Consider the following 22841-nt stretch of genomic DNA (forward strand, 5'->3'; position numbering starts at 1 on the left):
TTATTGTCAAATATTTTCAGTCTGCGTTCTCCTTTAAAAGTAAGCGACCATGTTTCGTAACCATATAGGCATAATTATCGTTTTATATATTTCAAACTTAACATTCCTCAACAGAATTCGCGACGACGGAAGATTTTGAACTGAATAATAACACGAATTTCCTGTTTTCAGTTAACGTTTAATTTCTTCGTGTATATGGTTTTTGGTCTGTTAGAAATTCAGCGTGACAGCGTAAAATACCTTACTGCCTTATCTGAGACTTCACTAATAAATAAAATAAAAAAATTAAAAAAAAAAAGATGCAATTTGTAGTATTTTGTTTCTCATTGTTCGTGTATATACAAAGCCAACCAGATGAGGAATATAAATGTTTGTACAGCACTGTTTACAGCAATGACCTAATTTTGAGCAACAACAGCACGAGGTATTAACCAAAGTCATGGTGGAGTATCTAACAAATACAGTTTTATGTGGCCCTTACAATATTTATCGATGCTATGAGGTATGTACAAATAAGTAATTGTTTCCCATCGGTTTCCTAAACAATACGAACCCAATGACAATTCTGAAAAAATCACACAAATATTCAAAAGAGAAAAATATAAGTAGTATTAATAATAACAACCGTATTAATTGTAATATATATTTACAAACAATTCTACTTTTTCCTCTTCGTAAAATGCTTCACATGATTGAACACAAACTGTTTGTTGATTCCTTAAGTTAAACATCTCCCTGTTAACCAATCATTATGCATTACCAGAGCTGTTTGACTAGACTTGTCATTTCATTGCTAACAAAGCTGATCTGAAAACAATCCGTTTCGTTTCCTTTTCACCATTATACAATAAATATATTTTCTCTTTTTTTTTAAAAAAAAAAAAAAAAAAAAAAAGACACGATGTTATGGAATGTTCACGTTTTCAATTCAAAAATATATTATGCTAACCTTGAAAGATGTTGTCACAGAGACGAAATAAAAATTATTTCGTTTCGTGATTTTTCCCCAATAATATCCAGGAAAAACAACAATGTCTGTACAATAATGCTGTAAGTGAATCCATTCGAAGCACCATTTTCTTCACGTTGTTAAGCACAGTTTTTGTCAGCTATCGTCACAGTATCTTCTGTGTGTGGACCCCACTAACGCTTAGCGTTAGTTGAAACGGCCACGCTTTATGTACATAAAGTACATTATACACACTTGCACACAAACTTCTTTTTCTCTATCTACACCAGACTATACAGATATTTATATATATTTATAGCGTCCCATTTCACAATAACATCGTATGAGGCTTCTCCAACAGCTTTCTAAATTCCATCAACCACTTTGCACCTACGGCACCGTCCACTACGCGATGATCACAACTCAGAGTGACTGAAATGAACTGCGACGCCCTGAAGCTAGAAAAAACAAAATTATTATGATTAATTCTTTAATGAAATAAAGTGGTATATATTGATATTACTACTTAATGATGAATTATCTTTAACACATTGATCGCCAGAGTAATTTTTGTAAATTTTTACTGTCAGCGCCAAGCTGGTGTGTATCAGAAATAATACACGAAGCGTAGGTGGAACACCTACTTAAAGGAAAATATTCAACTGATGCCAGAATTACTGCTGCAATATGATTTTCCAGCACCCTGACTACAGGTAAGATGTGTTAAATATACCTGCCTGTGTATCAGATCATATGCACGTGGCGACAAAAGAACGCATACCATTTGTGATACACAACGAACGTTCTTTTGTCGCCACGTGTATATGATCTGGTACACAGGCAGGTATATTTAACAAAGCGTAGGTCGAACATGTCGTGTGTATCACCTGTGTTACGATCAGTATGTCAAATAATTCTTAATTTTACAAATAACCACATGGTTCAGCAATGCCAGCTAACTGGCCAAATTTAACGTGGGAACGCTGTCCAACCAACCTACAGTCCCGACGTGGCTCCCGCAGACTTCTTTTTTGCTTCCTAGAAATCCCCCCTCCTCCATCTTAAAGGACATCGTTTCAGAACTGACGACGCGAAAGCGGCTTATGAAATTGCTTTAACGCACATCATGAACAGGCCTTCCTAGATGCCTTCGCAGATTGGAAATCCCACTGGTAAAGATGGATCGACGCAGGAGACAATATGTTGCAGAATTTTAATGTACAGGTATTATTTATTCTTATTATTATTTAAACAAAAAGTTTGGTTTTTTTTATACTTCTAGACCTGGTGACATTACTTTCCGAACGGACCTCGTATGATTAAATCGAAAGCTGAATAGGCCTTGCTTAAGTAGTGAAACCAAATTCGCATTGAAGATAATTTTAAACTGAATAATAATAATATTAGTACTTATAAAAGATGATACATTACAACGCTTAGGGATTTTAATAATCACTTCACACACAGTTGGTTATGATTTTTTAAATTCTATTTCATCGTAATTGTTGCTCTGCACAAACCATGTGACCAACTTTAATCATTTAACTTCACATTCTGATTCTTTGAAAATCCAATCACCAGTAACGATATTCAAGAAGAAGAGTCCCTATTGGAGATAGCAATCAGTTCTTTCCAGTGATCAACCCTTTCCCTTTGTCGGTCATTTGTTAAGGAATGACGCATGAAACCGTGATACACCTTTCTCTTGTTGAGAACGTGGATTATTATTTGCCGCACAGTTCTTTATTCACGTGTAACTCCTCAGCAAGGATACGCAGTGTTGCATTTCGGTCTTCCGTGATCTATGTCCTCACTTTCTCTACCAATTCCCGTGTTCTTACTTTTCTTACTGCACCCGGATGTTCGTAGTCTTCATTTGTCTTCCATCCCTTCCTGACATGTCTGTGTCTTGCAAATACACGCGCACGGGATACACAAGAGGCTCCATACACTTGTTGCAACATTTGATAAGTTTCTGTAGTAATCTCACCCAGAGGCGCTGAAAACTTAATGTTTGCTCTTTGTTCCATGTTGAATTCACGACGCAGCTTAGCAACACCTATCTACACTCACCACGCCTACACACGTAAATATTAGTCTAGATCAGCGTGTGCCGCGAATGGGCCGCTAGTATGCCGCGAGGAAATCGAAACAAAATTATTAGTTCTATAGCAATCAAATTGTAAGACATTGGGAAAAATGTATATTTTTATTTAACATTAACATGAACCTCTGCTATGAATCAACAATTTTGAGTTTCACACTGTTACTTTTCTTTTCTGTACATTTTTAATGTTGAAAATAGTATTTGTTATCATTATGGCCATTATTGCTTCTTTATTGTTGCAGACTATTTCGTAACTTGAAATTTTAAAATACATTCAGTCCTTTCGATAAAGCAAACATGGATACAAATTACCTACATTTGTGTTTTAAAGGTAAAAGTGATTTGTTTATTAATTCGTTATTTAGTGATCTTCCTTCTTAGTGAAAGGTTAGATACAGTTTTCAAGAAAATGTGTACTTTTAAAACCCTTGGTCCCATATCTCATTGCAGTTGTTTTCTATTTTTAAATTAGAATGAAAAAAATAAGCATAATGATTTACCACGAAGGAAATCAGTGATCGAGCTTTCTTCTCTGTGAGAAGGAGATCAGTAATCAAAGAAAAAATTACCACGATATTTTATATTTACAAATAATAATAATATCTATATGAGTTTGCCGCGAGAATTTAAGTTACACCTGTAGTGTGCCGCAAGTTGAAAAGGGTTGGGAAACGCTGGTCTAGATCAATGCACTTGGTATTAGTTACTCATGAAACATTCCTCTTTTGTTTGCACCACAGTTCACTTGCACAGCTACGCCATATGTTGAGAAACAAAAGTCAGTTTCGTCTTCAAACTGCTGCACTGTGTAAATAGATTATTTCAAAAATATCACAATCGATTTATACTTTACACCAGTATTGTATACAATGTAGTACACTTATAATTGTATTATACAAGGCTGAGTCACAAATCTTTCAATATTCTGGTACACAACATACCTGTTACAGTATAATGAAAACGGGATAACATTAAAGTATGGTCACTCGTCTTGGATTGTCTGCAAGACTGTTTGTCCAAACTGATTATGTAAGGAAGCATGGGCAACTTGCAGAAAGTTAGTGATGAAAGTTCCAGCGAGAATGGAAATTACATAAATCTCAAAATTTTATATGGATACTATTAATGCAGGGTAGTTATAAGTGACTGATTAGGTTTGAAAGTGAAACATATCGAAAACTCATAATACAATCCATGTGTGCTGACAATGAAACGAAAGAAGACAACTGAAAGTTTAATTTTTCATATTTGTAATCTTGGCTTGTGGAGACTGATGGCAGCACAAGCCTAGTTCCCAAAATGGTGTCTATGTAGCAGAATGCATTGTATGTTTTAAAAGACGATAAATATTTTTATGTTGTTATTGTAATGCAGAGCACTCCAAATTTTAAAATTTAGATGTCCAGCCCAATTCGGGACAGGTGTCAATCATAGCCTACACTTACCTTAGAAGTATGCCACGACAACGGTAAGGATTTGTATGCCGGACAAACATAGGATTCAAATTCAGTATACATTCAGATTTAGTATAAGATTAACACTTCTGTAGAAACCTTTTAAGAAATTCTTACCCTTTTTCGGACCCTTCATCGGGCACTGCCCTCGTTTCTGTAGTCCCAACAGCTAATATGCACGCCTGAGGTGGATTAATTATGGCTGAAAAACACTTTACTCCAAACATTCCTAGGTTCGACACTGATATCGTTCCTCCCTGAAAGTTAGAAAAATAGTGTTATCTTCACTGTACAGTCCTAAACAAAATACATGAGATATTTTTAAAAACTGCAGAATTTTTGCGAAGTATATCTGGAATATATTTTCATTATTGGAAATTAACTTAACCTCTTCATTCCTGACCGACTTCAGTTTAACGTCCCACGATTACGCATGGAAACTAAGGGAGACGATGACAATAAAATGGATGATAATGGTGGAATTACGGAAGTGGGAGGAAACGGGAGAACCCCCAGAAACTCACGCACACGGTGTTTGCCCACCACAAAGCCCACTTGACAGAAGCTTGGATCTAACCAAGGACTCCCAAGTGTCACAGATTAGAGCTCTACCACTAAGCCAGCGAGACCTCAGAAAATTGTTTCGTTATTACATTATGTGTCAGTACAAAATTCCGTTATGATGTTGATTGTATCCTCTCTTTAATCTTTTTCTATTGACTGATTTCGCCTCAAATAACCGGCTCACTGTGAAACAAAATATGCCGATTGAATGTAATGGTAGAAAATTGCTTCCATAAATTACTTACGGATTTAACATAACAAAATGTACCAGACTATATATAACAACCACTAACTTTTTCTATGGATCCTGGAAATCCTAGTCAAATGACTAACTTCCTTGTATAATTTCGGCAATCAATCCACCTAACATTGACTGCCAGACGCTGTATGTTTGAAGAATGTGTGTTTCACGAACATTTTTATGGTGTTATTCCGTTTCCAAGATTTTATTATCTATTTACAAATACGTTATATTTCTGGGGATTAGCAGCATTGTATATATCCTTAAGCCTATCACGTATGAGAAATGACGTTTCTCAGCGAATACACTATCCGGGGAAAAGGGAAAGGAAGGAAACGGCCTGAGCACTGGTGTCTCTGGCAGGTAAAATTGGGGGGGGGGGGGCATCAAAGAAAGTGATTTTAATGGTATTACCTACCTCAACCTGTTTATTAACTTCGATTCCATTTGATCGCTTTCTGCTACCTTCACGGACACCCTGAGGTATATCAAGAATTGCTATAATCGTTTTACAGCCTGGATATTATATTCCAAATAAATATAATAATTATTATTTACATGTTATTCTGTCGTTAGTAAATAAATTAAATTAGAATAAAATGAATATTTTGTACTTCAAAATATTGGGGGGGACGCGTCCCCCCGACCAGAGATGCCCATGGGCCTGAGACCTAAGTACCACCTCAGCATTTGCCTCGTATGAATGAGAAAAACTCGAGATGGATGGCCTGAAACAGCTGTTACACTTTGGTATTCCCAACCCCGGAATCGAACGCGAGACCACTCGCACCAAAGGCTAGAGCATTCGCGACTATTCTTCGTGTGACTACTCATTTTCCAAGAAAACCAGTATCAGCAGTCACTTTTTTTCTTTCTTTTAACTATTCAGGATCACCTACACAAGACTGAGATAACAGTTATACATAGATAAAATTCTACAAACATATTGAGCTGAACGAAATGATACGAATAAGGTTTTGAGAAATCTCCATTAAATAGTAAACTTACAAACTGACGCTGTACGAGAACCATGGCTTTTATTGCGGTGAAGCTAATACTGAACTACCAGGGTGTCTACTAAAATTCAAAAATGAAATTACATCACCTTTTCTTTACCAAACCATAAAATTTTGTAACATTTTCAAGAGCAAATTTGGGTGCGAATTAGGCCGAATTTTCATGCATACGATAGAAGCGTGCTTTGCTTGCAATTTGGTAGCGTCAAAAGCCGACCAGAGACATTTTTGGTGGTGAATTATGACGTTTTACATAAAATTTTCCAGTCTGTACTTATATTTGTACAGATTCAAAAAATCGTGACCCAAAGGCTAAATTTTGTGACTTTTTCTCGACTTTCATGACCGTTTTCTGATTTCGTGACTTTTTCATGACTCGTGACCTACAGACACCCTCACTACATTTTCATTAAGTTCTTTATTATAACACCAGTACAACAACAATACACAGTAAGGTTAATGTGAGATAAGCCTAAAAGTATAATTAACTCTTAAATTTTAATTTTTAAAAACTAAAATATTGACCAAAGATAAGACAATAATCAGTTAGAAACCTCGAACTGGACAAAATAATATCCTTGTTGATAAATTCTCATGTGTAGTTTTCGAAAAATCGAAAAAAAAAAACTTTTGTTATACTAAAAAGTAAGTCGTTTCTTACCAATGATATTTTTTCTTAACTATGACATATTACTTGTAATACTACACTATGCAGCAGCCGAATTGACGTTCAGCGTGAACCATTGAGCTATCACCAAACAGTCGGTAATAAAGCTGCTTTCAGTGGGGCGAATACTGCAATACGTTGATGAAGTTCTCCTCTTACTAAAGATATATACAGCATGTCAGTCGAATGGAATTTCCACATCAGAGCGCTGACAACGTCGCTGTAAGCCAGTGGTTCCCAACCGTATTTACCTGGTCTCCCACTTCGTAAACCCTACATGCTTTATCCGCTCTCAGTCTAGTTCGTTACCCATACTTTCTTTCTATCGGACTTGTATGATTTCAGATAGAGCACTGAATTCTCAAATCTTCAATAATAATAATAAATAATCGATGTGAACGAACTCAGGAGCTCCCGTCGAGCCTCTGTTGTCCAGCGTGTGGCCACCAAATATAGGAACCTTTAATTTCTAGGCGAGAGACTACTTGGCCATTGAATTTCGTTCAAATCTGGCTACTAATTACTGAAGTGCCACATACAAGACGATCTGAGCCAAGCCAAGCCAAACCTGTCCTTGGTCGAGCCCGACCACCAAATATGTTATTCATTTGGCCAGGGTCTAGTTGCCTACTAAATTTGATTTAGATCCGGACGTTACCGAGAGAAAACAAACACACACACAAAGACAGCGGTTGCACGCGCAAGAGACCCAAGACACAAGAGAGATATTGTTCTTCCGCGATACTGCAGATGATGCCGTTGCAGTGTGTGCGCAAAGAGGAGACAAGTCTCTCAGTCTGAGCCTGGTAGTTATGGAGAAGGCGTGTTTTGACGCCGTGGTCACAGGAGGAAGTGCGAGCGGTTGTCTGTTATGAATGGGCACGTGGTGTATCGAGAGCAGAAAACGACAACTTTGCAAACGGAGGCAAAGAAACCTAACGTAACCAGACTAAAGACGATTTGTTTAGCGTCTAGTGATCGCGGTTCATTGGTCAAGGAGCTTGACCAATAATCTGGAGGTTCTTGGTTCGAATCCACGTCGAGCAATTTCTTTTTTACTTTAGGATTTTTGATGGTGATTGATCGGCGATGACATACGTTTTATTATATTCAGATAATTGAATACTCGTATGTTTCAATACTTGAACTATCAAATCTTCAGAAATAATAATAATAATAATAATAATAATAATTATTATTATTATTATTATTATTATTATTATTATTATTATTATTATTATTATTATTATTATTATTATTATTATCTCGTAGAAATTAAAAGCTAGGAGCTAATTATCGCTCAGGTCATACCATTACAAGCAGAAACGTGACATTTGGAAGGAATATTTTGGTTTTTGTTTAATGTTACCCACGAGAAGAGGAATTTCTCACCTCATTTCTAAAACAAACAAAATAACATGAGAATTAACATTTTACATTCGAGACGGGACAAGGCTAACTCAAATCATCATCTCGCTTTGGAGATAAGAATCGAGACGAGACGAAAAGTATGGTAAGCATTTCTCGTCTTGTCTCGATTCTCGAAATAGTGTATGTCGATTCTTGTTAGTTGTAAGTAACTGTTGCTCTGCAGACTGAATATTATAGGCTATTTTGTTACTTTATATATCAGAGCTTATTGAATTATGGCCTGTGTAGGTATTTTTGTAGCAAAGCTTTTATAATTACCTCTGCATATTCTAAAATTAGTTTATTATATGCCTTACTGTTGCGCAATATTCAGTTATTTTTATTACAGTTATTTTCCTTAAAACATACAGTAGAATATTTTCTACATGAAACGTTAGTGGAACGCTTTAGTTTAAAATTTGGGTAGCTGCAGAGGTGTGTCTTGAAGCTACGGAACCCCTTCTAAGAAATCTCTAACTTTAAATAAGTTTTCCCAAATTTTAGAGCAACTTTAAAACTTTTAATACCATTATTATTATTATTATTATTATTATTATTATTATTATTATTATTACTGAAGTGTTGTGAATTGAATGGTTCACCATGTTCCACCCAGCTCCTGCCCAGTAGGCATTGTGCTGGACAAACACCGTGTGTGTAGGTTTTGTACGGATTCCGCTTCGCAGAGGCGGCCTTTGGGGGTGGCGACTGGGGCATCCGCCCCAGGCCCCGCGATAGGATATTCTCTTGTCACAGTCAGCTCAAATATGCGGGGCCTCTGCAACATTCTAATGTACCGTAGCTTAGAGTTAAGTGAATACTTTGGTCAATAATACGGTGTGGTGGATTTCTTCGGAAAACAGTTTTCATAAACCAGAACTTCTTACTCAATATTTTACTTTTAGAAGCCTTAAATTCCCGAAATCTACACCATTACTATGAAAGCGTTTAGCACTATAATTTTGGTTTTAAAGTACTGTAATAATTACGCCCTTGAGTTTCGGATTAACAATGGGTCAGCAAACAAGGCGATGCTAATACCATGCACGTGACTCTAAATGGCCTTATCTCAACTTTTCTTTGTTGTCGAAATAGAGTGAGAAGTCATGTTGTTTGTTGCTTTTGGGTCAGAAGAGTGGTCCTGTTGCTACGGACACCTCTGAATCATCGCTTCCAAGAAATAGCTCCTATTGCACGCCTTGTGTAGCACCTCAGTTTGGCTTCGGAATTCGGACCGCGCAGTCGTAGTGAGATGTGGATACGTAATATTATGATTAGTGCGTGAGTGTCTTCCGATTATTCGTTTATTGGGCAAAGAATAAGTGACCATCATGAGTGGCAGAGACAGAGACAAATTCCGTAAATACGAAAGTGGGGCTGCGGAAATATAAAGATGATTTCATTCAGAAGCAAAAGGGATCTTTGGACAAGTTTGTTGTAGCGGTAAAATCAGCGGATCAACACCAAAAACTTGAGAACACGGATGATGATTTGTCTGTGACTGTGAGCGACCGGTGTAATGCGACAGACCAGGTTGTGATACCAAGTTTTGCGTCCGACGAAGAAAACAAACTAGCTGGCAACAAAACTGTTTCTACGCCCTGTTGTCTCACAAGCAACAATGAAAACTTGGTGCAATTCTCTGGGGACAACGTTGTTGCAACAGACCCAGAAAGTGACCTCTCCTGTGAAAGCACGACCATTCCTCTGCATACTTCTGACACTCTTCAAACGACGAGCACACTGTTCGAGGATATATACGATCCAGGTAATTGGAAACATATTAACAGTGAAGTGCGTGACATGTTAGTGGAGAAGGGTCCAATCAGACTAAGTGACTGTGAATACCCAGAGGACGAAAGTAACAGACATTTTTCGAACAATTTCTTTACACGGAGGATGCTGAACGGAGAAACAGTGGATAAGCGATGGCTAAGTTATTCGAAGATCAGAGACAGAGTATTTTGCTTTCCTTGTAAGTTGTTTGGCACGACAGCTACTAGAGGCCAGTTAGCAAACGAAGGCTGTTACGACTGGAAGCATCTTGGCGATAAACTCCAGCACCACGAACCTTCTCTAAATCACGTTAAGTGCATTACAGCGTGGTTGGAATCAGCTCGGAGAATATCCAATGGTAGCGCAATAGATAACATGATGCTAGAACGAATTAGAAAAGAAAAGCTGCATTGGCGCGCAGTGTTAAAAAGAATTCTAGCGATTGTACAGTACCTTGCCGAAAACAACAGCGCATTTCGTGAGAGAACGGAGAAACTTTATGCGCCGAACAATGGTCAGTTTTTAGGCTTAGTTGAGATGCTGGCCAAATTCGATCCAACCATGCAAGAACATCTCCGCCGAATTAAGAACGACGAGGCTCACGACCATTACCTCGGGCATAGGATCCAAAACGAGCTTATCGACCTGATGGCGTCAGAAGTAAAGGGGAAAATTATTGATAAAGTGAAACTTGCTAAATATTTTGCCATCATCCTTGACTGCACGCCTGATGTTGGCCACAAAGAGCAGATGTCCCTAATATTGCGTTTTGTGGATGTATCAGATCCGGAAGTGAAGGTGGTGGAGCACTTCATCGAATTTCTGGATGTGGACAACGTAACAGGAAAGGGGTTGTCTGAAGCTCTTCTTGCCGCACTGGCGAACCTCGGTCTGGACATCGCCGATTGTCGTGGCCAGGGGCACGACAATGGTGCGAACATGAAGGGAAAACACCAAGGAGTTCAAGCCCACATTCTTCGCATGAACAGTCGAGCATTTTACACTCCGTGTGGCTGCCATAATTTGAACCTTGTTTTAGGAGACATGGCTAAATGCAACTCCCAAGTAGTGACGTTTTTTGGGGTCATACAGAGAATATATAAATGCTTTGCTGCCTCGGCTGAAAGGTGGAAAATTTTTTAAGAAACCGTGCCTTTTATGACTACAAAATCACTTTCAGAAACGCGGTGGGAGTACCGCCTGGAAAGTGTGAAAGCGCTGCGTTATCAGACGAAAGAAGTCAGGGAGGCACTGTTGACTGTCGCAGATACCGCCAATGATCCGCTAGTAAAAAGTGAAGCCGAATGTCTTGCAAATTATGAGCTCGAAAGCTTCGAGTCTATTCTGAGCTTAATCATATGGTATGACATTTTATTTGCTGTGAATGCTGTCAGCAAAACTTTGCAATCAGCTGACATGCAGCTCGATGTGGCAATACAGCAAATCAAAGGCCTTGTTACTTTCTTGAGAAAGTACCGGGAAACCGGATTCTCCGATGCTATGATCGCAGCAAAGGAAATTGCGTCCGAAATGAACGTAGCTTAGAAATTCAAGGAACGAAGAGTCAGATGCAAGAAAAAACAATTCGATTATGAGGGTAACGACGAAGAAACATCTTCGCCGGAGGAGTCATTCAGAACAGGATATTTCTTATGGATAGTGGATCAAGCACTTACCTCAATGGAAAAAAGATTCGAATAACTGGAAGAGTGTGCTTCAATCTTTGGATTTCTATACAACTTGAAGGGTTTGCAGTCATTGAACGACGATTATTTGTTAAAGTGCTGCATGGATTTGGACAACATGTTACGCGCTGAAGATTCACGCGATTTGGACAGAATTGACTTGTGCGCAGAATTGAAGATTTTTCGAGAAATGCTTCCTGATAACATCAATGCCGCCCAAGAGTGTCTTCAGTACTTTTGGCCCATTCGAGATTCATTTCCCAACATCGTTATTGCATACAGAATTATGTTGACAATTCCTGTGACAGTTTCCAGCGCGGAAAGAAGCTTTTCGAAGTTGAAACTTATCAAAAACTATCTACGATCAACAATGTCGCAAAGCAGATTGTGCGGTTTAGCTATTTTGTCCATCGAAAAGGAAGTTGCCTCAACAATGGACTACGAGGACCTTATCAACGATTTTGCACAGCGAAAAGCCAGAAAAGTAGACTTCCGTCTCTGACCGTCAAAGCAGCTGCTTCGTAAGTCAGTGATAGATTTATTATGTGTTCTAGTTTGTTGATCTTGCATGCATGTAAAATGTTTCCGAATCATTAATGTCGTAAGTTATATCGACCCCCATGCCATAAGAACCCCTTACCCCCTCAAAAATGTCACCTATGTTTCCTGGCTTCGGGGGGGCGGGGCTTCGCGTACCGAACCCCCCGCCCGGGGCCCCGCATACTACTAAGGCCGCCTCTGCGCTTCGTCCCACTTTCATTCCAGAATCTCTTTCATTCTCATCATCGACGTCTTCTGTAGCTTAGCCGGCATAATCAATACTTAAAAACAAATTTTCTTAGGCCTTTTTTGAATTCAGTAGTCTTACTTTCAACATGAAATTTGCCTGGAAACATTCCGTTTAACATTTAGCTACTTGTAGGGGCGTATGCAAAGGGTGCGCTGATGATCCTGACACTTCTCTCCAATCCCGACAATTTTGTAACTTTTACCTAACGCTAGGGGCGATTTTATAGATTTTAATACAATCTGTCCTCACAAAATTTATCTTCTATATTATTATTATTATTATTATTATTATTATTATTATTATTATTATTATTATTTCTGAATATGTGAGACTTAAATATTACGTCCTACTAAAATGCAAATAAGCATACTGAAGTTAAGAAAAATGAAAAGAAATTTTTGGATCCTCTATAAGGATGAATTGCCTTACAAGAGATATTTTGGAAGCAAAAGAAGGGGAGAAAGGTGTCAGCTCCTGGACAATACGACAATCGAACCTTCGGATGGCTTAACAGAAACCAAGTAAAATTTGTCTTCATTACGATACACAGTAACGCCCTTTCTTTGGGTAAAAGACTTTGGATTATGTATGCGTTATATTGATATTTTAACAAAATATGCATACAAATATATATAAAAAAGAATACTTCCTATTTACAAATTTTGATTGGACAGATATATGGAACGTGTTGGAAATGGCAAACGAAATATTATTATTATTTGTAGTAAGAGTGGAAGAACTTAGAAACAATTCCGCAATGAAACAATAATGTATGACACAATTATGACTCATACTTTATGTATTCATGAATTGTTTGCTAAACACGCTAAGGTTTCACAGAGTACGAATCGAGATTGTAGACTGTGACGTTATGTTGTCAGTATTTCCTCTGTGAAGGAAGTCGTTCAACTCCAACTTTTAAGAACGAGAGAAATTGACTAGTTTTCATGTTATTATACGTCAGAAATATGAACATTGTAAATAATATTTTTTTCCTTAATTTCCTCACAGGGAATCGATCCGCGGACCCCTAAGTTACGAAACGAATGCTCAAGCTACTACCCTAAGACTGCTAGAAACACTCCTTTATGTAGCGAAATGCACGTGTTTAGAATTCCAATATTTTATTAACGATGAAACGCTGATTTCGGTCATGATAAAATATTATAATCCAGAAAATTCAAATTCAAATTTAAAAAAGAAAAAAGACTTACAAACACGCAAGAACATGGAGGAGAAAGTGGTCTTAAGAGTAATTTGAATCCTTAACCTGGAGCCTCAGACCACTCTTTTTTTCTGATTCACAGAAAGTATCTCCGTAACTTACCTCTATTATATTCGGTTATTCTCATTTTAAAGTTATTTCCAGTAACCTTGAACGACAGGGACACGAACACAAATACATCGAGGACATTTAATATTTCAAAGGCTCTCCCACCGGGAATCGAAACAAACAAAACTGAACCAAATTACGGTTCGTTTTTTGAAATAAACCGACACATTCTGTTTCAAGCTTAAACCGAACCCATGCCAGTTAACCGAGTCGTGAGTCAATGAAAACTTGACCCACGACCCACTGACCCACCAAAAACACATCGTCATCAACTCTGACACATGATATCCACGGCCTCTTCTCTACCGACTAAAGAGTTTACACTTATTGGTTGTAAAGCAGGTTGTAAAATTCTAACTAATCGGAGTTTGAATTTCTACGGTCAATCGCTCAAGCACCACTCTGTTACAGTAACGATGGATCTGACCTTTACGATATAAAATGGTAAAGTTTTTGTCATGGGTAAAATTCGATGAATTCCAATTATCGTGCTCTATTTATTTCTTTGTTGAATTATTGATAGTTTTCAGTGGAAAAACGGATGAAATTTTTAAAGTCCCAAATCAAGGTAAGTAGACCAACGTACAGAAGCTTACATTACAAATTTTATGTCTGTTTTTCTCACAACTTTATGGGTTGATCGACGTGTGCTCTAAGCTTCAGCAATTATTATAGTAGAAAGCACATGGTTAAACATATATGGATATATGATACGAAGCACTGTATTGTATGTTTCTCAACTACGAGTAATATTGATCGTTTTCGATTATTTTTTGAAACTAACTCACTATGAATTTACCATATGTAGAAAGTGCCGCCCCTCTTCATAAAGGAGAAGTTTAAAAAATGCTAGAAGACATTGTTCATTTTTAATAAAGAGTTAATATACTGAATTTCAGCTCCGTAAGTTTAGCGGCTTGTGAGATACTCAATTTTTTTCGCAAAAAATCGTATCCCCACTATTCCTTAGGAAATTATTATAATGAAACCAATATGGTAACATCCCAGTTTGGATTAAGGCCTAACTATATACCAAACTTCATTTCATTTGACTGCCATTTGGCCGTGATGATTAGGCGCTCACAGTTACATTCAATTTTTTATATAATAATTTATATATTACAGTGATTCAAAAATGTATTGTTTCCAGTAGTTAGCTAATCTAAAAATACACAGACTATGTGTCTCGAAAGCCAAGTAGTAGTATAAAACCTATTGCTCTTATTACAATTACAAATATCAATATACAAAAAGCCTCAAGTTCTTTTTTCACTTAGAGATACTAATCTCAGGTAATTAAACAGAAACAAATGAAAAAGTGAAATGGAGGCCTTGAAAGTAAATCGTAGATAAATTGACCAGTGTTCAGAAGCATATTTTTAAATCATGCTCGACACTACTCATAAGAGCTAAATATGTGGTTCTGGTTAATTGGAGTTATCAGTTTCTCGCCATGTACCATAAATATAGCAGAAATCAAATGGCTGTTATTGGTAGTCTTGGTGGCCGAGCGTACTAGCGCAATGAGCTAGTAATTATAATTGCTTTGGTGTGGGTTCAAACCCGGGCCAAGGGATTTTTTTATTTTTATAAAATAATACTCAAAAAAGTGATTTACTTACCTGACGTGTTCAGTTTTGCTATACGATTTCACTGTATAAGTAGTAGTGGTAGTAGTAGTAGGGATGGGTTAGAAGCCTCGCTATGCTCGTTTTGTTCCACCTTGACTGCCATTATATAAATATAACCTCAACTGCTTCTTCAATGTTCTTTTTCTTCAACTCCAACAAAGTGACAATTTGCTTCTATTGCTACTATAATACACAATACATACACCAGAAGGTTTGAACAATCGCAAACTGCAACCAATCAGAAACGTGTTTTAGTTTCTATGGCTAGGGTCGAAGGTGAAGTAAAATATTTTGTTCAGAAGATGCTGTCTACAATGCAGTGAGCAGAGTTGGTCGGTGGGTCAGAGTAGATCATGGTGGGTGGTGGGTTGCAGGGATCACGGTAGGTGATGCGTCGCAGTGGATCACATGCTGTTAAAACACGATCCATGTACCCACTCAGAAACTTGACCCACTTGACACACCGACCCACTCCAACTATGGTGGAACCCATTAAGTACCTAGATTGTAGTTGATGTTACTATTGTCTCGTGAAATCAACTGCCATTATGTAGTTCAAATTTGGAGGTAAAACCCCTATAGTCCGCTCTTTCCGCCCATATATATATATATATAGGGTGTTAATGAACTAGACCGACAAACTGTAAGAGGTGATTCCTCACATCAAAATAAGTCAAGAAGTTCATATGGACCTGTTGGAAAAATTGCATAGTTTCAGAGCTATGACTGTCCAAAATCGTGAAAAAAAAAAATAATAATAATTAAGGGGCCCTATTTCGAACGAAAAGGTCCATATGAACTTTTTCTCTTACCTTGATGTGAGGAATCACCTTCTACAATTTGTCGATATAGTTCATTAACACCTTATATGTGTTTCAAAACAACAAAAACAACGTTTGCGGGGTGATTCCTGACACCAACACGAAAAGCATAGACCAACCTGGGTGCACAAATGCTTCCTTTCGGAGTTATAGGCTGCCGAAAACAAGAAATAATGAACGTTAAAAGGCCCATAGCTACAAAACTATGGAACATGTTTCAGACACATTTACGGGGGTGTCCCGAAAAAACCCACGAGCACGATGTTGTTCATCTCAAGCATACTTGCCTTGGGAACGAATTTACTTACCTTGATTTCGGACTTCAAAAATTTCATCCGTTTTTCGACTGAAAGTTATTGGTAATTCAACAAGGAAATAATTAGACCATGGTAATTTAATTGAAATTCATCGTAATTTTCCCCATGACAAACACTTTACCTTTTTATATCGTAAAGGTCAGATCCATTGTTATTGTAACAGAGTGGTACTTGAGTGACTGACCGTTAGAAATTCAAACTCCGATTAGTTAGAATTTCACAACCTTATTATAAGTGTAAGCTCTTTAGTCGGTAAAAAAGAGGCCGTGGATCAAGTGTCAGAGTTGATGACAATGTGTTTTGGTGGGTGGTGGGTCACGGTGTGTGGAGGGTCATGGGTCAGTGGTTTACGATAGGTGATGGATGGGTCAGAGTGGGTTACAGTGGGTGGTGGGTAAGTCGCACGTGGGTCACAGTGGGTCATGGGTCAAGTTTTCATTGACCCACGACTGGGTTAACTGGTTTAGGTTCGGTTTAAGCTTGAAACAGAACATGTCTGTTTATTTCAGAAAACGAACCGTAATTTGGTTCAATTTTGTTTGAAAACACACTATATTGCTCAGGGTTGATATGTTTAAAACAAAATGTTTAAAACAAGTGTTTAAAACATGTTTAAAACGAGGGCTGTTGTTTTATTCAGTTTGTTTTAAACGTTTTAAACAAATTGTTTTAAACGTGTTTTTTTTTCGATGGTGATTGAACATGTTTAAAACAACTAAAATATCAGATTGAGTAAGTTAATTTAATTTTCTAACAAACAACCCATTCTCCGCAGGATTTGTGCATGGAGTAAATTACAAGCAGAATTATATTCTTATTATAACAGCAATTACTGCATGAAATTCTGCACATCAGTGTGCGTATAACTAAACCAACAGAAATTCAAGTGAAGTATTTGAACATTTCTTAATTTCCAAGAATAACGGAGGTTAAACACACTATACACTATTCTAAGATCCAAATTCACAAATTCAAAACTTGGGTATTTTTTGATCACTATCATTTCCATAATAATGAACAGTTCTCACATCATAAGCTAGAAGAAATGCTCTGACAAATACAATACAACTAAGAAAAGAGCAGTGACTAGCCTACAAGGAACAAATGACATACTCGTATTTTAACTAAAAAGTTTTCAAGATACATCTCTATCTGCAACATGGGTAGCTAATAATGATTAATGTCTACGGCATAACAACACAATTAATTCGAGACGCCCGCCAGGGATTTTAACAAAATGGTAGAATCTCGCGTTCGGGGCTCTGGTGACCCCCCTAATTATCAGAGAGTCATGAGTTATACACCATTGGAAAGCTTATAGACCACAAATTCCAATGAGGTAACATTCGTGAAATTTCCGCCGTATTCGTAGAAAAAGAACAGACATTTAAAAAATCATTAAAAATATAAGAATATTGACTTTGCGGGGCCCTGGCAACCCTTGCAGCCACCCTACGCTGACAAAATGATGAATGTGTAGGCCACATACTTGTGACAATAATGTAAGAAATGGTAGACATTGCGTAATGAATTCGTTTTATGTAGGAAATATTTAAAAATATATATATGCACAGAAAACATTCATTGAATTAGGCATTCTCTCCCTTCCCCCACTAGTACCACGTGCATATGCAAATCATTTTTGCTGCACACATGTATACGAACAAGGATTATGCTTCTAGACCACTTCAGTGAAATATATCTTGTGTTATATGGGACCGTCCCGAAAATAAATGTAAATTAACCAAATTTGACCCCCTCTTCCTCTATAAACAACAAGTAGGGTCTACACATACAGGTTACTATGATGTAAGGGACTATCTCATTGCTTCACATACCAATTTTTATGGATGTACAACAAAGGGGGGGGGGGAACACCCGCCAAAACTGAAAAAAAAATTGATGAAAAATTAAAAAAACGAACCTCATCCTCCCTTTCTCGGCCATACATACGTACCCCCTATATACATAAAATGCAACTGACGGAAAGCTTCATCCCTCAAAAATACTTTGTACCAAATCATCTTTCTAGCTTAATTAAGGACTGAGCTATTGATGTTTGTTGTAAAAATAAATGTAATTTACGTTTTTTTTTTTAAAAAAAAACTTAAACTCCAAAAATTGGCTAACTTTGCCCCCTCCTTTCTCCCCCATATAAGCAAGAAGTACAAATACACGATATTACCATGTAGTGGCCTACTTCATTGCTTCACGTAACAATTTTTATGAATCTATCCCCCAATCGGGGGAATGGCCCCCCAAAAATCTGTTGAAAAAAAACACGATATTTACCCTCCTCCCATATACATAAAATGCACACCAGCAAAGCTGCATCTTTCAGGAATAAATTGATACCAAAACCATCTTCCAGCCTTAATTTGAGGTTTAAGACTGAGCTATTGAGGTTTAAAGCCCTGACACGCAGTTGCGTCAATGGGCGTTTGAAGATTAAGAATGCAGACGACCAGTAGAACGTAACACAAAGAAACTAAACTACATATTCCATGAACTGAGATCGGGAAAATCCCGATTTCTTTCTCCGGAATTGAACATTTGGGCGGATCGAGATTAGAGAAGTTCCCGAAATTTGATCTAGGGGTTGAATATAGATGGCAAGCAATACCTAAGAGTGTAAAAATGTAATATATATGCCTATTTAGATTATTGTTTTAAACAATATAAACATTTTAAACATGTTTTTTTTTTGTTTAAAACAAAGTACTTTGTTTTAAACGTTTAAAACGTTTTAAACAAAAAAAACATGTTTTAAACATAAAAAACGTTCTTTTTGATTTTTTTAAAAAAATCATGTTTTTTTTCAACCCTGATATTGCTACTTTTCAGAATATCCGTATATATTTTGGAAAAGTTCCAAACGATATGTAATGGTTTAGTTTTAGGTTAAGGTATTATGAATCTGCTGTTTCACTTTTGAATGGAATTACGATTCCCCAAGTTTTTCTTCTATACAGTTTTTGTGAAAACATGTTAATGAGCAATAGAAAATATAACTGTATTTCGGTTCGGATTGGTTTGAGTAACAGCTTTAAAATGTAATCTTTACGTTTAATGTCTGACGATTACGACTGTTGGTTGAGGAAGTCTGTGATTAAACTACGTGAATTATGATGTACGAATTGGTGGAATGAGAAAGTGGAAGTGTCCGAGAAAGCCCACGAGCACGATGTCCGTCTCAAGCTTACTTGCCTTTGGAACGAACCAGGTACCCCACCCATCAAATAGTTGAGTAGGCGGGGGTCTCAGTTTCGATTCCCGGTGGGAGAGCCTTTGAAATATTAAATGTCCTCGATGTATCTGTGTTCGTGTCCCTGTCGTTCAATGTTACTGGAAATAACTGTAAAATGAGAATAACCGAATATAATAGAGATAAGTTACGGAGATACTTTCGGTGAATCAGAAAAAAGAGTGGTCTGAGGCTCCAGGTTAAGGATTCAAATTACTCTTAAGACCACTTTCTCCTCTATGCTCTTGCGTGTTTGTAAGTCTTTTTTAGTTCAAATTTGAATTCTCTGGACTATAGTATTTTATCATGACCGAAATCAGTGTTTCATCGTTAATAAAATATTGAAATACTAAACGTGTGCAGTTTGCTACATAGACGAGTGTTTCTTGACTCTTACTAAACACAGCAGTCTTAGGGTAGTGGCTTGAGCACTCGTTTCGTAACTTAGGGGTCCGCGGATTGATTCCCTGTGAGGAAATCAAGAAAAAAATTATCATTTATAATGTTGATATTTCTGACGTATATTAACAAAAACTAGTCAATTTCTCTCGTTCTTACAAGTTAGAGTTGAAACGACTTCCTTCATAGGGGAAATACTATCAACATGACGTCACAGTCTACAATCTCGATTCGTACTCTCTGAAACCTTAGCGTGTTTAGCAAACAATTAATGAATATATAAAGTTTTTTTTTTTTTTATTCCTCCACTACCCCTGCCTATGCCAATTCTTATGGTCTTATTGGCAGACGCATCTGCCCCTGACTCTTTTTAATCTCTCTCTCTCTTTAATTTATTATCTCTTCCTCTCTTTTCGTTCTTATTACCCAAAGCAAGGGGTGGGGCTTATTTATTAGCCTGATTCCTGATTATTATATCAGGCCCTGTTTTGCTTCTGTTTTTTTCTTTATTTTCAAATCTAAAATGAAATAAAAAAACTGAATATTACATTTACACAACAAAATTATACAAAACACAAAGCACACACAAACATACAGTAACAACTCCTTACTACTTAAAATTTCTTAAGAGTCTGCGAATATAAAACTAATTTTTTTTTTTCGTTTAAACCTAAAATAGTTTTGGATATGGTTTCCCCTGTATAACCACGAAATTCTTCACTTAATTTTAACCAACATTTCATGGATTTTCACCTGTGCAGTAAAGTGCTGGTTTCTCACCTAGTTTTCATTCTTTCCTTTTTTTCATTTGTTTAATTTTTATAATTATTTTTAACTTGGTTTTCACCTGTTTTTGGTTTCCACCAGTGTGATTGTGCGGTCCTCCGACACAGATTAATATTATCTATACTCTTACAAAATTAAAACTACCAATACGTCGTATTTTAAAATTCTTGAGAATATTGAGTCTGCGGTCCTCCACCAGACTCGATTATTTGACCCATATCCTTTTAAAATCACAACACAAACAACACATACAACACGATTCACAACACAACACGAGATTAACTACATTTAAGGTGCTTTAAAAATCTTTTATAAAATTGTTATATAATATTAGTTATATTTTTTAAAATGATTTATCATGATATCGGGTGGAAAATCCTAGTTATTTCTTCTTCTTCTACTTAAGTCTATACTAATCTGTACCTTATTTATTTCTAGTATTTTCGTACATAATCTATTAAAGTTGCTAATTTTATCATCGTTACACAAAATATTTATCATGCCATGCTGATTCTTGGCCTGGCGTAGTCTTTGTCTTAATTCCAAATCTTCTTGTTGGAGGTGAATATTCGGACAGTCAAACACTAAGTGGTCTGGCGTTTGGTCTTCTCCGCAGTCGCAGTAAGTATAATCTAGGAGGCCTATTTTATCAAAAGTGGTGCGAAAAGGGCCATGGCCACTTAAGAATTGAATGGCGTGTCTGTTTAAATTAAGTTGGCCCAATTCAAGTCTATGCCTAATGTTGGGAAATATTTCATAGACTCTTCTTGCTTTATTACTATTATTCCAGTTGTTTTGCCATTTCTCATGGAGCAAGATATCTATTTCATCCATTGATTGTATTCTTCTCTTAAAAAGTTTCACTAATTTTTGTTGGTCTCCTTTTTTAAGCCAATACTTACCAGTTTATCGTAAAACTGATAGGTGTAGGGGTTCTATTCCTAGTAAAACTTGAAGAGCCTCTACTGATGTTGTGGCCATGGCTCCAGACATTCTCAGAAGTATTAGCCTCTGTGCACTGTCAATTTTATTTCTGAGTTTAATATTTTCATTAAGTCTGTGGCCCCAAGCGCTTGAGCCATACGCTGCTATGGCTAGAAAAATTGCCTTATAATATGTTTGACAATGTCTGGGCGTCAGTCTGTATTCTTTTGCCATGACATAAAATATTTTATTAGCGAGGCCAATAATTTTCTCCTTTTGCTTAGATATATGCGTCTCGAATTTCAACGACTCATCTAACCATACGCCAAGATATTTGAAGACCTCTTCTCTTCTGATATTGTCGTTCTGTATTTTAATGATAGGATCTCTTTCCAGTTTTCCCTTAACGAGCACGTATTTGGTTTTAGTTGAAGAGATTTCTAGTTTAGCTGAATGTGTCCAATTTGCTAATTCTTGCATTACTCGGTTGGCTTTTTCTTCGAGTTTTGATCTGGATTTTGCGTTGACTACTAAGGCCAAATCATCCGCATAGGCTACAATTCCCGTAGTGTCTTCTAGGTTATTTAGTTTTCCTAGCCCAGGTTGCAATGTTACATCCCACAGAAGTGGCCCCAAAACAGCCCTGTGGGCACCCTTTAGAAATGTTTTTGGTGACAACATTGTCTTGATCTTTGTAAATAACAATCCTATTTGTGCAGTAATCTTT

The 22841-nt window shown here is 37.0% G+C and overlaps 1 protein-coding gene across 1 annotated transcript in view; it reads right to left on the minus strand.

Moving 5' to 3' along the window:
• Window positions 1-629: 629 nt before the first annotated feature.
• The window catches only part of muc (dihydrolipoamide S-acetyltransferase muc), a 63701-nt gene continuing 41489 nt past the window's right edge, over window positions 630-22841 (minus strand). The window contains exons 8-9 of the mRNA XM_081756383.1: window positions 4628-4767; window positions 630-1407 (exon numbers count right to left, since the gene is read on the minus strand). Coding sequence (XP_081612509.1) covers window positions 1278-1407; window positions 4628-4767 — 270 coding nt within the window. The 3' untranslated portion in view covers window positions 630-1277. The remainder of the gene's footprint in view (window positions 1408-4627; window positions 4768-22841) is intronic.

Source organism: Thermobia domestica, chromosome 4, assembly GCF_964235325.1.
Source record: "Thermobia domestica chromosome 4, izTheDome1.hap1.1, whole genome shotgun sequence".
In the NCBI taxonomy this organism is placed as follows: Eukaryota; Metazoa; Arthropoda; class Insecta; order Zygentoma; family Lepismatidae; genus Thermobia; species Thermobia domestica.